The sequence below is a fragment of the Periophthalmus magnuspinnatus genome, chromosome 18, assembly GCF_009829125.3.
Source record: "Periophthalmus magnuspinnatus isolate fPerMag1 chromosome 18, fPerMag1.2.pri, whole genome shotgun sequence".
In the NCBI taxonomy this organism is placed as follows: domain Eukaryota; kingdom Metazoa; phylum Chordata; class Actinopteri; order Gobiiformes; family Gobiidae; genus Periophthalmus; species Periophthalmus magnuspinnatus.
The window spans coordinates 4,136,154-4,149,538 of NC_047143.1; the positions used below are offsets into that span (position 1 = coordinate 4,136,154).

General features: G+C 42.1%; 1 protein-coding gene across 1 annotated transcript; it reads right to left on the reverse strand.

The window, feature by feature from the left end:
- Positions 1-436: 436 nt before the first annotated feature.
- tmem185 (transmembrane protein 185) lies at positions 437-10,463 on the reverse strand. The gene is made up of 7 exons (XM_033983634.2): positions 10,241-10,463; positions 8,569-8,745; positions 7,248-7,455; positions 6,192-6,275; positions 5,212-5,388; positions 3,783-3,906; positions 437-2,323 (listed from the first exon to the last, which is right to left on the reverse strand). The coding sequence occupies exons 1-7, from the start codon at positions 10,276-10,278 to the stop codon at positions 2,070-2,072; spliced, it is 1,062 nt and encodes a 353-aa protein (XP_033839525.1). The 5' UTR covers positions 10,279-10,463; the 3' UTR covers positions 437-2,069.
- Between the last annotated feature and the right edge of the window lie 2,922 nt (positions 10,464-13,385).

A 13,385-nucleotide genomic window follows, 5' to 3' on the forward strand; every position in this document is an offset into this window, starting at 1 on the left:
AACAGGACTGAAAAGTAAAAGTATTTTTCATTATTGTCTAAGACCTGCTGAAAAGTTTAGGTTTATTTTTAACATTTATAATTTAAAAATATATAACTAAAGACAGCAAGAAAAAAATATTGATTCCGTTGTTTCTGTTGAAAAAAAATCAGCTTAAATATTTATCAAAATTACTACATTTGTACCTTTTATAAGACTCAAAATCTGTGGGAAATACTTTTACTTTTTACTGTTAAATTGCCCCTTTAAAAATGTAGTTTCACTCAAGACGATTTTTCCATGTGATATTTTTACTTGAGTATTTTTTTTTGCTCCAGTATCTGTACTTTTACTTAACAAAATCAAATACTTCTACTAGTCAATTAATCGGTTGACTAAGCCTCCATCAACCGATTAATCGATTAAAAGACTGATAAATAAACACAAAACAATCACATTTCTCAAAGCAAAAAATCTCCATCTTTATTCTACAGTGGTCCCTAAATAAAAGTCACTGATATTTACAAAAAAATACAAAAATGGGTGAAACAGCAAAACAAAGTGCTATTTTTCCCTCCCGTCTCCTCCTCGGCTCCACCTCGATGGTCCCGTCCGATGAAATAAAGCCAAAAATCCAGACACTTTTTCTTTTCTTTTTTTTTTGCATCTTTAAAAAAGTCGATAAAACTCAAAAAGTTGGAAGTTGGCAACACAGTGAAAAGCGATATTTGGTGCGTTCAGCCACAAGAGCAGCCTTTAGTCAGTCCTTTCACATATTTGAGTCCACTTCAGAGCTCCATCGACGAGTTGGAGAAAAAAAACAAAACGTATTTATCTGTAGAAGTTCATTTCAAAAGCTTCGGATTCGTCGTTTTTAATGGAGCGGAATAGTTGGCGGTTACGGTCGTCGTGTCTTTGGGATTGTTCAAACTGGATTTCGAAGCTAACGATAAAAACACTCTTTTTTTTAGACAATATACTGTGATTTTCCACCTTAAATTGTACTTTTTTCTATCCCCATGTGTCTTATCTGCGTGTAATACCCTCAGTGTCCAGTAGGTTCATAGTGATCCACGGGCGTTTACGAGTTTCGATACTTTTGCCGACCCTTGACCTATCGTTTTGTGTTAAAAATTACAATATCGTCAAAAAAAAAAAAAAGAGCTTTTAAAATGATCGTTTGGGTACCAAGAAAAAGCGCCATTATTCAACCCCAAAGACGTGACTGTTGCCGTGAGATTAAAAGTTTGTGGAGCCGATCCCAAACAAGTAACGATAAAGTTCAACATTTGTGAATCAGATGTTTAAATATTTCTTCCAAAAACAAATCTCCCGTTGAGTATTGATACTTTGCAGCTGTTATCAACATTCCCTGGGGGTGTCATGCTAACTGTAGGCACTGCTCCGTCTGACGTCTGAAGCTCCGTTACTTAAATCAGACTTTAGCTTTCTTTAAACGCAATCTGACCGTAAAAAATGACAACAGGCGAGACGATTTGCGCGGATAAACAAGTCCCTCACACTTAAAAATGCAGTCACAAACTAGCTAGCGTTAGCGTTAGCCAACAGTTTAGCAGTCAACACGTTTTTGTTGTAAATCAAACTCAACAGGACCATAACACAGCCTCCATTTTGTATTTTTTCCGTGAGTTTTCAGACAGATCTTAAAACTTTTTGGCAATGTGCTGTACATTCTGCCATAGACGTATGTGCAGAACACCCCCAACGTGACTGCAAAGTACCACCTACTCAATTTAAAATAACAAAATCCTCAAGTCTGTTTCACTTTTGAACTGAACTACTAATAAACAAATACATTTCTTTCGTATTGTCGCGTTTTGATAAAAAAAACAGGACCAGGGAAAAGTTTGGACACGTTTCTCGCTCAATGTTTTTTTTCTTTACGTTTAGTGCAAAGCAGTTTTCAAAGTTTGAGTTATTTTGTGTTTATTTTTTGTTTACTACATTCTAGACGTGTCCATTCATAGTTTTGACGCCTTCAGTGAGACTCTACAGTGTAAAATAAACTATGAAGAAAAAAGCGTCCAAACGTCTGTCTGGTCCTGTGTTCTCGGACGTGTCTGCAGTTTTCAGTCTGGGAGGTCGATGCAGAGTTTTGGCGGTGGGACAAAGTATTTCCCGGGGCTCTGCGTGATCACGACTCCCGTCTTTTTGTGGAACATGGGCGCGATTTTGGGCGCCGTTTCTCGGGACGGGAGCAGGTCGTCGGGCGTCTCGGGATCCTGCGAGCGCTGGAGGTCGTACGACACGTTTCCGTACTCCCGGAGGAACGGGAGGAGCTCCAGGAGGAAGTGGCAGAAGTCCTTACGTATTCCGAACCACCCTGAGGAGAGAGAGAGAGAGAGGGGAGAGAGAGAAGGAAGAGAGAGAAAGAAGGAAGAGAGAGAGAGGGGAGAGAGGGAGGGGAGAGAAGGAGGGGAGAGAGGGAGGGGGGAGAGAAAGAGAGAAGGAAGAGAGAGAAGAAAGAGGGTGAGGGAGAAGAAAGGGAGAGAGAGAGAGAAGGAAGAGAGAGGGAGGGGAGAGAGGGAGAAGGGAGAGAGAGAAGAAAGAGGGTGAGGGAGAAGAAAGGGAGAGAGAGAGAGAAGGAAGAGAGAGGGAGGGGGGAGAGGGAGGGGGGAGAGGGAGGGGAGAGAGGGAGGGCAGAGGGAGGGCAGAGGGGGGGAGAGGGAGGGGAGAGAGGGAGGGGAGAGAGGGAGGGAAGAGAGGGAGGGCAGAGGGGGGAGAGGGAGGGGAGAGAGGAGGGGGGAGAGGGAGGGGAGAGAGGAGGGGGGAGAGGGAGGGGAGAGAGGAGGGGAGAGAGGGAGGGGGGAGAGAGAGGGGGGAGAGAGAGGGGGGAGAGGAAGAGAAGGAAAAGAGAGGGTGAGGGGGAAGAGGGAGAAGAGGAAGAGAGGTGAGAGGGAGAGAAACAGAAGGAAGAGAGAGGGGAGAGAGAAGGAAGAGAGAGGAGAGAGGGAGGGGGGAAAGAAAGAGACGTGAGAGAGGTGCAGAGAAAGAGAGAGAAGGAAGAGAGAGGGGAGAGAAAGATAGAGGAGAGAGGGTGAAGACGTAACAGAGGAAGAGGAAATCGGAGAGAAAGAGAGAGAAGGAAGAGAGTGGGCAAAGGGGAAGAGAGGGAGGAAAGAGAAATAGGGTAGAGAAAGAGAGATGGAAGCAAACAGGACAAGGGGGTAAGAGATAGAGGGAGGGAGATAAAGAGATAGAGAGAATAGGGGGCGAGTGAGAGAGAGATGAGGGGGAAAAAATGAGGAAAAAGTTAGAGAGGGGGGATGAGAGGGAAAGAGGGAGGGAGGGAGGGAGGGAGGGAGGGAAGAAAAGGAAGAGAGAGAAATGAGAGAGAGATGAGGGGTCAAGAGCATGAGGAAGAGAGAGGAAGGAGAGGGGGAAAAGAAAGAGGGAGAGTGGAAAAAAAATAAAAAAAATAGACAGATATAAGGCCGCGTTGTAATATTCAAGCCTGTGAGAAGCGCCCTCTGCTGGAGGCTCAGTGCAATTACCACAGACCTGCCAGAAATAATTAACAGTGTTTGTTTTTGTGTTAAATGTGTTAAATGTCAGTGTCAGACCTTGTCACAATAAAACTGCTTCTGTAGCTGGAAAACACAGAGACTTTTATTTTGTAAGAGCAGAGGGAAGTGACCTAAACAAAATATGTTCCCACGACTACGGTAATATTAAAGAAAGTATAAGTACATTTTAGTATCATGACAACACCAGTAGGAGCAGAAGTATTTGTAGTACTTGTAGCAGCACTTGTATTTTACTTTGTAGTAGCAGATACTCACAGTGATTTCCTCCCTTTTGTCCGAAGGTTGTGGCCATCAGAGTGAGCAGAGAGAGCCACAGAGGCACAAACACACACACGTAACTCAGGCTGTTGTGTCCGTCCAGTTTGTGAACCAGCAGAATCTGAACAGAGAGAGAGGAGAGGGGGAGATGGAGAGAAAGAGAGAGGAGAGGGAGAGAACAATACATTATAAACGTGTGTGTTTATAAGAGGGTTAAACTGAGAGACATGTGCTGGAGACAGGAGCTAAAACAATACAACCCCCTGACAGAACTCACTCTTAAACCTTATTCACACGGGATTAGTTTCACCTCGGGACGTCACGTTAATTATAATAGTTACAAATCCTGAATCGTCCAAGGCTGTGTCCCCCCAGCCCCCTGACCCCTCACTCCACAGCCCTGCACTCTTCAGCGGACGATATTCACACAGAGATTCACACAAACAGTGACTCTGGGTCTGGGTGAAAAAAGTCTAAAGGCTAAACTCCGATAAAACGTTTCTTTCTTTCTTCTTCTGTCATAAATAATGATCAGATTGGACTGGCAAAAGTCTTTATGAACTAATAATAACCATACAATGTTTTATCAAGCTGGATCTCATGTAAACTGATTAGATTTTTAAGGTCTTTTTACCCGAGATGTGGAAATTATCGCTCTTTAAACAGCTCAAGCTCAGGTAAACTGCAACGGTTTATTTTATTGATAATTAGGATCAACACTGACATAAACCGGCGCTTCTATCTGCTTCATTCAGTCGTGTTGTGTCCAGTTAAAGACCTGTCGCTGTTTACTGGTGTTTTTCCAACTCCCGCGATGCATTGTGGTCTATAGTGTAGTGACCAGTGGCGTCCATTACTTTTCAAGGTGCAACGTGGGAACTTTTGCGTGCGCTATTTTCTCATCGACCGGACACTCGGACGCCACTAAAAATGGTGTAACCTCTAAATTGTGCCCCCTGTAAGAAAATAGTGTGGATGTTCAGACACGGCCCATATCTAAAAAAAATTCTCTTTTAACTTTTACTTTTCAAAACGTCTCTAGCGCCCATTTTTAGGTCCAGATGCGAAATTTATAACAACATGAATTCACCACAGACCACACTCCCATTCAGGTATTGTTTTGTCTTCAATTAAAAAGTTAAAAATATAAAACAAACTGAGGTAAAGATGTGACATGGAAGTACAATCCCGTTAAGTTGATAAATTTGCCCCATTTTGATGTTATTTTAGTTACGTTATATTCCCCAAAAGCAATCTATTAACATATATAAGTTTCACCTTCGTTTCTACCACTGCTAACTGTAACGGTTTGAATAGAGCCCAGGAGAGATCACTAGATTACTCAAACATGCATGAGTATCATAAACCGCCGTATAATGCAGGATATATCACATTTATGACTCGTTTTTTATTGCGCGGGGTTTACCTCGAAGGTGAGCAGGGGCACGACGATGGTCATCCAGCTGATCGCCATGGTGATGTGGGTGCGGCGTTGCTCGGCGATGATGTCGATGGAGCGCAGGAACAGCACGGACCAGATGATGTAATACAGGACGACCAGGCACAAGAAGGACATGAGGATCCACAGGGGGACGCACACCACCTGGACACACGTGTACCATGTAAACATTACACGTGGGGGTTTCTGCACACATGTCTAGGGTGGATTATTCAGCAGTTACCATGGCGACATTATGAACATATTAGCAAAAACTGCCAAAAAATGTGACTTAATTAACTAGTTTTCGGAGACCTGTGATCAATACGTGTTCATGGTTACGTTTAGATTTTTTGGTTTTTGAACAAAAAAGGTGAGAGAAACTAAACAAAATGAATAATTATTGACTAACGCTAGCTAGCTTGTGACTGCAATTTTATGTCTGAAGGACTTGTTTAACAGCACAGATCATCTCACCTGTAGTAGTTCCAACTAAATCTTTCTGAGAAGATTGTGTTAAAAAAAAAAAAATCAGATTCAAGTCTTATTTTTGTAACAGAGCTTCAGACAGAGCAGTGCATCTAGTTAGCATCAGACCCCACTTGATTTTAATGTGAAAAACAGATGTAGTTCATTTCAAACTGTTGTGGTCCAGTTTTTCTTCACTCACGTTGCATTCAGAGCATCATATTTACTCCCAACGATGAGTTTATAAGTGCGTTTCACAACTTTTATAGACCAGCTTGGAGTTTTGCAGTGACAATAAAGCTAACAACAACTAGCATGCTAACCTATCAGACAATAAAATGTTTTCTAATCAGATGCAGACAGCACACAACGGACTTATTTTGACCTCAGGAGCTGCTTATAAAACACATCTGTACTGGGCAAGACAAGTTCTGCTCAAATTCACGGGATAAAATCAAGTACAGCTCCTTTAAAATGACTGATCCATGTCGTTTTCTCACCAGCCAGGGCCAGTTTATGATTCTGTCGAGTCTCAGAGCGATAAAGATGAACTGGAGAATGTTCACAGAGCACAGGACCTCCAGCTGAAAACACAAGAGGAGATCTGTATTAGGATCAAACACATTCACATAACATTCTGTGTGTGACGCTTTGGAGCGCAGACAAAAGGCTGGGCTCTTTGTGAAGCTGAGGCTCTGACACTTTGGCCTCTGTCTGATCCAGTCTCTTATAAGTGGGAACAAGCTCTGCAGAGAGGAACAGCAGATTTCAAATCCTGCCTAACTTTGACTTGGTAAATACTGACAGATACAGCGAGTTTGTGGTTGGATCATCTGATAGACAATAGAATGAGCATTTGTTGGGTTTTGACAATTCCCATGTCAAAGCTGAAACATTTCTCACTAAAAATGAGATTTAGAGACTTATAATTATGTTAAAAAAAAGTCCAGGCAGAATTAATATTAAAGAGCCTTTACGTTTTTGTGAATTTTAGTTTTTATCTCGTTTTTTTGTGGGTTTGTGTTGTTTTTAATGGCCTGAGCTCAGCCAAGAGGGATGTTTTCTTTCTGCATTACTTCCTCAGCAGGGGCGTGCGTCTCCCGGGTGACCTCAGAAACATGCACCACATGATCAGTTCTGACCAATCGGGGCGATAGCTTCTAGAGCAGAGCTGCCACGGGCCAAGAGCAGGGCGAGTCTAAATCTTACAGAGCGAACATTTAGGGCTTTGAGGATTTAACTATTTTTTTAAGTTTATAGTGTGAAAATAATAAGACTCCCTACAAAATTCAAACTTTGTGGAAGCTGTTGAGGTCTTGTCAGCCAAATGGGGAGTTTTAATTAACAAAAAATGCATTATGTAAGACCACATAGACTAGTATACGCCCATGGAACCTACCTGGACACGAGGGAATACACAGAAATAAGACACATGGGAAATTACTATTATTTAAAGCTGAAAATCACATTCTATTATCTATTATCTGGTATTGGGTCTATTCCTTTGTATTGAAATTGAGTTTGAAATTGTGGTATCGTGACAACACTAGTCTCACCTCTAAAGAGCGGTCGTGCCTGAAGCCCCAGACGCACGCGGCCACAGACACCGGCGACACGAAGAACAGCGGCATAAAGACGAGCAGCCAAAAGTACGACCCGCGTGCTACTCGATCACACACCAGCACCTCGAACATCAACAGCAGCACGTGAAGGCCCACGGCGATCAGCATCGCCTTAAACTCCACGCACGTCTCACCCTCCGCCCTGAGAGAGGAACGAGGGAGAGAGAGGGGGGGAAAGGGGGGAGAAGGAGAGAGAGAGAGAACAAGTGAGGGAGAGAGAGGGATAAGGAGAAAAGTAGAGAGGGTGAGAGAGGTAAGAGGGATGGTGAAAAAGAGAGAGGAGAGGGGAGGGGTGAAAGAGAGGAGAGAGAGGGAAGGGTGGGAGAGAGGAGAGGAGAGAGAGAGGAGAGAGTCATTAGTCAAACTACTGTTTCTATTGTACATTGATATTTTTAACATATATTTTTTGATTGACAGAAGGCGACTGAAGACGTCTAAAGAGAGAATATTTAGGAATAAAGTGTGTTTTTTTCTGACATTTTGATTTAACAATGTCACAGCCTTTTGGAATAAGTTTTAGACCAGTGATTCTCAAAGTTTTCACACGAGTACCATCTAGAAATGTTGTTTTCTGAGCACCATCCGATCTAAACCAATTTAAAACGGGAGATTTCTAGGACTAAATTAGGGATAAACCAGGTCTAAAATATGACTACACTATTTCTATTCTAGTTATAAAACTGGATTAACACAAAAGACAGGAACAAATGTGCAAAGGAGTCACATAAAGAGCATGAAGAGCTCACACATACCCGAGCTCATTACTATAGACAAAAACATTACACCATGTTGATACTTTGCAGCTGATGTCATAAACGTTCCTTGGGGTGTGATGCTGAATGGAGGCTCCGTCTGAAGCTCTGTTACTCCAGTTAAACGTCTAAGCTTTATTTTAACATTTAACATTTTAACAGAAAGAGCTGACTAGACTACAACAGGCGAGATGATTTATTCTGTTAAACAAATCCCTTTCAAATAACATTACAGTCGCAAGCTACCTAGCATTAGCCAACAGTTTTTCAGTTAGTCACTCTCACCTTTTTGTTGAAAAATCAAACTTCTAAATAGAACCATGAACACTCAGATTGATCGCACGCTCCAGAAAATGTGCTGTTTAAATCCACGTTGTACTTTTTCTTGAGTTTTCAAAACGAAAAAACTTTATTGTCTGTTTGCTAACGTGTGCACTGTCTCATAAAAAACGACTAAACTGAGGAAAAAGTGTTATTTAAATGTGTTTTTGCGTTGCCGTTACCTGTACTGAGGGTTGTGCGCCCACACTCCGGTCCCCACAGACGCTCCGATGATCACCATGAGCTTCCAGAGCCAGATGGGAGCGAACACAGCCCAATAACTCCACTGAATGAGTCCATCCAACCTCAGGGCCAACAGCACCGAGAACAGGAGCAGGCAGCAGTAGATCAGGAACTTACTGCAGATACAGAAAGATCGTATTTTCAGACAGTGTCCTTCTCCCCGATGAGGGCTAGAGCTTGTATTCCTGTGTTCATATGTTTACGAGTTTATCAATGGGCAACACTGACGAAATCTTATACCTCAACATTTTCAGCGTGATCTCAATGACAATATTCAGATGATATTTTACAGTGCATCAGGAATGTGCTAAAATACGACTGTAAATGTCCTGGCTGAGGTTCAAATATCACTCAAAAGTTAAAACATGCAAATAAAATTAACCTTAAAAGTGCAGCAGTATTTATACTCTAGTTTGTTTGGAAGATTACATTAGATCAGGGGTCTCCAAACTTTTCCTCCGTGAGCTACCTTTACAAAACGGAAATGTCAGAGAGCGGCTCATTTTAGAGGTTGCAAGAAATTGAGAATAGATAAGAGCCATGGCAAGCCTTAGATGGCCTATAAAGCATAAACCATTACCCATTTATTAGTGCAGAAAGTCAGGCATCAAAATTATACATTTATCATCACATTAATTCATCACAATACGTATAAATCATAAATCCCTTTGCGATCTACCTGTAGGGAGGTGGAGAGCTACAGGTTGAAGACCCCTGCACTACATGTTTCTGATTTATTTTAATCAGGTATTTTTGCTGTCACTTAAATAGCTTCAGTTATGTTAGTTAGTGACGTGGGTGGCACTGGCGACAAATTCCATGCTATGTCTGGTTGTACAAACTGTCACTCTTGATCAAAGAGAAAAATACCTTCCTGCGCATCCAAGTATACAATTATAGCTTTATTTCAGTCAAGAAAGCCCAAAATAGGTTGTAGCTTGGGTGCTATTTTGAAGGGAGCTCTTTGTCTCTACCAGTGAACTGTCCTCTTCCTGATACATTAATTATACTTTGCTTTGTCAGTAAATTTATGAAGTTCCTGCTCCACATAATGAATAAGGTGAAGAGAAAAATACAACATTTTGCAAACTTGACAAAAAAAATGACAAAAACTGTGAAAATTGTATTGTTTGCTCAAAGTTTGGGGAGACAACAAACTGTAATATTTAACTTAAAACAAAATATTACTTCAGGGACATTACTTTTAGTACTTTCACTCATTTTAGTACATGGAAACAGTGAATACTAAATTGTTAGCTTGTAAGATTAGCTTCAACCAACGTTTATTCACTAATTTCTTAACTTATATAAATGTAGTGGACATAAATGTAACTACAAAGCCACTGTCAAGCTACAAGAAATGTTAAAACTTAGACTTTGTTGAGATTCTTGGCCTGCATACATTTGTAGCATTCGCAGGTTAGCTTGGCCACCTTCTATAAGAGTTTTAAATTTCTTTGGGATAATTATTTGACATTTCCATGCCCACACATATTTAAAGGATTATGTGTTTTATATTTTGTTGTCAATGTTGTTGTATTTGAAGCCAAAACGATAAAATTACAAAGTGAAACGGATCTTGCTGAGTCGCTAGCACACGGCTAACAGTACCTGGGGTTGAAGTCCTGAAAAAGTCCTCGTAAATTCATGGTGAAGCGGTAGATTCTATCCCACAGACATTAGTTTAACAGTTTTAGCCTCTGGTGTGAATGTTGTGCGCTCGATTTGATGATTTGTCCCGTTTTAGCTCCTGGTTTGGCGGTGGTTTCATTTCGGAGCCGCTGATGCTAAAAATGCTAACGATGCTAACCAGTTTGTTTTGCTTCACACGGACACCGGAAGTGACGAAGGAGCAGGCGGAAAAATAAAAATAATTAAATAAATGAGCTAAAAAAAATTCAGGCGTTATTTGGCGAGAGTCAATAACGAAGTAACTGATGAGGGAATTAATAATAATAATAATAATAATAATAATCGTCACCATCATCATCATCCCTCTTCTTCTTCGTATTATTATTATTGCTGTTCCACACCAGATGATTCATTACAAAATAATTTATCGAGCCTACCTATACCGTAAAAGATTACATCAAATGAAAATAAAAGACAACCCTCCTGATTTCTGCACTGACAAAGCTAGTGACACATTTCTTCATATGGTCTGGGAGTGTCCTGAGGTGGCACATTTCTGGGAAAATATTTTTGTCTAAATTAATAGGCGTAACCATCCCCTGCACTCAGAGGTTTATTTTGCTAAATAATATCTCCAAACTGAATTTGACAATCAATGACCGATGTCCATTACTAGCAGGTCTCACAGCTGCCAAAAAAAATTGTAATATGCCGTTGAAAGTTAGTTCAACCCCTGACTGTAAAAGGGTGGCTTCTATCTTACCAAGAAATAATTCAGCTGGAGGTTTCTGCTGCTTGAATACATGGAGTAAAAGCCAAAAACATTTTTTGCTGGTCTAACTTACTAGCCAAAGTCGAGATCTGAATATATCACGTTTTGTGTTTTGTTTTGTTTTTTTACACTATGTAGATGCTTCTGTCAAACTGTATATTTATGAAAGATACACAATTTGTGTACGCTCAGTTCCTTTTTATGTATAGTACATAATGAATATGTATAATGCAATTTCTGCTGATGTCTTTGAATGGAGGAAATTTGCAATCATTTTATGGAAGGAATTCATGTAAATGGATTGTAACCTGTATAGCTGCAGTTGAGACTGATACTTGAATAAAAATTTGATCACAAAGAAAAAAAAAATATTGCTGTTTGACTCTTGGACTGCTGTTCGGTAGGCCCTCAGAACTAGGGGTAGGTGGACGTCCCAGTTTGGTTAAACCTCTCCACCAACCCATCACTCTGTGAAAGGAAAGGGGTCGTTTGTGCCTTCTTCACCTCAAGCAGCCGACGCACCTCACCGAACACCTGGGATTCAAAATTCTGCCCCTGGTTGCTGTGGAGCTCAGAGGGAACCCCAAAGCGAGTTACACTTTGATCTGATACCACATAAGCTTCAGGCTATTTTGTAAAATAGTCATGGCCACAAGTATGTAGTGATTATCAGAATCAGTGATGGGAAAGGGGCTTAAAAAACATCTACATCTACTCTTTCCATAGGAGCCTCCCCAAGCTGCAAGGGGGCATATGAGCACACAGCTTACAGCCATGCAGATACAGTTCCACGTCCTCCATCCCACTGAGCTATGCACACTCTGGAGGACCTGGGACTGGAGGGAACGGAGCACAAACAACTGTAGAATACCATTACCCCGCCTCGGAGCTCACCATCTCTGGAACAGCAAGCCACTGTGGAGCTCAGTGCTGCCCCACTGACAGCAGTAGACCTTAACATCTGTACCATGGGGGACACTACTGGCCCTTGAGGATGTTTATCCAAATGCAGCCACTTCTTGACCAGTTCCAGCATTGTATTGGACTCCTGTAAACATCACAGTTGGTCTGGGGACAAGAACAAGGCCCCAAAGAGGTCTGTTGTTAGACCTGAAGGACTTGCAGCCCTAGAGCCAGCTGCTCCTCTGGCTGTTTGAAGCTTAAAAGCCAAGTCACATACAACGGTTCTCATCGAGTGAGGTGATAGTTCCTCTCTTCGTGGCTCAGGGCACAAGTATCCCACCACCCATTCCCCTTCACTTCCCCGCTGGGAGAGGACAGCGCAGGTTCCTGTTCCACTGCCGAAGGGCTCACCCTTATCCATCAGATTATGTAGTGGGCTAGTAATAGAGGCAAAGTTCTGCGATAGTAGGACACTAGAACCCAAAAAAAACATAGAGCTGCTTGTGGATGTTAGCTGGGGTAGGCCAGTTATGGACAGCTGTCACGTTCTCTGGGTCTGTTGCCACTCCCTGAGCATGCTTTTCACATGTTTTTCTGTATCTGCTCCTTGAGCCGCTCAAACGTGTCCAGTGTGTTGCCAGTGTGTTGCCAAACAGCATCACATTAAACTGCCACAGTCTCTGCTCAAACGTGAAGGCAGCCTTGGCCCTTGCTTTGGGTGCCTGTTCCATCTGCCAATATCCACTGCACATGTCGATGGAGCTGAACCAGCTACAACCGCCGTTATAGTCAAGGGCAGCATCAATCTGGAGCCTGTGACTACATTCAGATGATGGTAGGCTACACAAAACCATCACCCTGGGTGGCTCCAAATTGGAGGGTTGGCCCTTGCAATTATCCCTGCAGCAAGCATTTTCATCGTGTCCTCAGGTACGTGCCTTTTTGAAAGATGGTGCTGAACCTGTGTCTACGGAACACTGCATAAGCCCTGTCTGTGTACAGGCTTCATCACTGGAAGCAAAAATGTTTATGTACCTATCCAGGAGGCTTTTCAACTGGTCACGTTGCTGTTGATCAAGGCCGTCACTACTGCACTGTCACGGGTCCTTCACCACACCAAATGTCTCAGCTGATGAAGCAGGTAAAGAGCCAACCTTGGAGTGCTGGTCTGCTAGGGAGCGAGTACTTCCTCCACCTCGGGCGTGTAATGAGTTACTTGGAGATTTGGGAGTGACAGTTTAATCTGCCTTTTCACTTATGAAGGTGCTGTTTATTCATAGTCTACTTCTCTGTTTACATAAAGTTTTTACATGAGATTTTGCCAGTGCCATGCTATGCCCATTTTTAGCTGATTATTTAAGCTTCCAGTTTCTCAACATAATCACATTTTTTTTCACTGGTCCAAAGCAAAGACTATAAACACTACAAAGTCCAGACAAGCGTCATCTG

Bases quoted from the DNA above. Each gene is read 5' to 3' on its own strand.
- tmem185 (XM_033983634.2), bottom strand. From the start codon at position 10,278: ATGAATTTACGAGGACTTTTTCAGGACTTCAACCCCAG. The intron at 7,456-8,568 runs GTAACGGCAACG...TTCCTCTCTCAG, and splicing joins GCGCACAACCCTCAGTACAG to GGCGGAGGGTGAGACGTGCG. The intron at 3,907-5,211 runs GTAAACCCCGCG...CTCTCTGTTCAG, and splicing joins TGCCCCTGCTCACCTTCGAG to ATTCTGCTGGTTCACAAACT.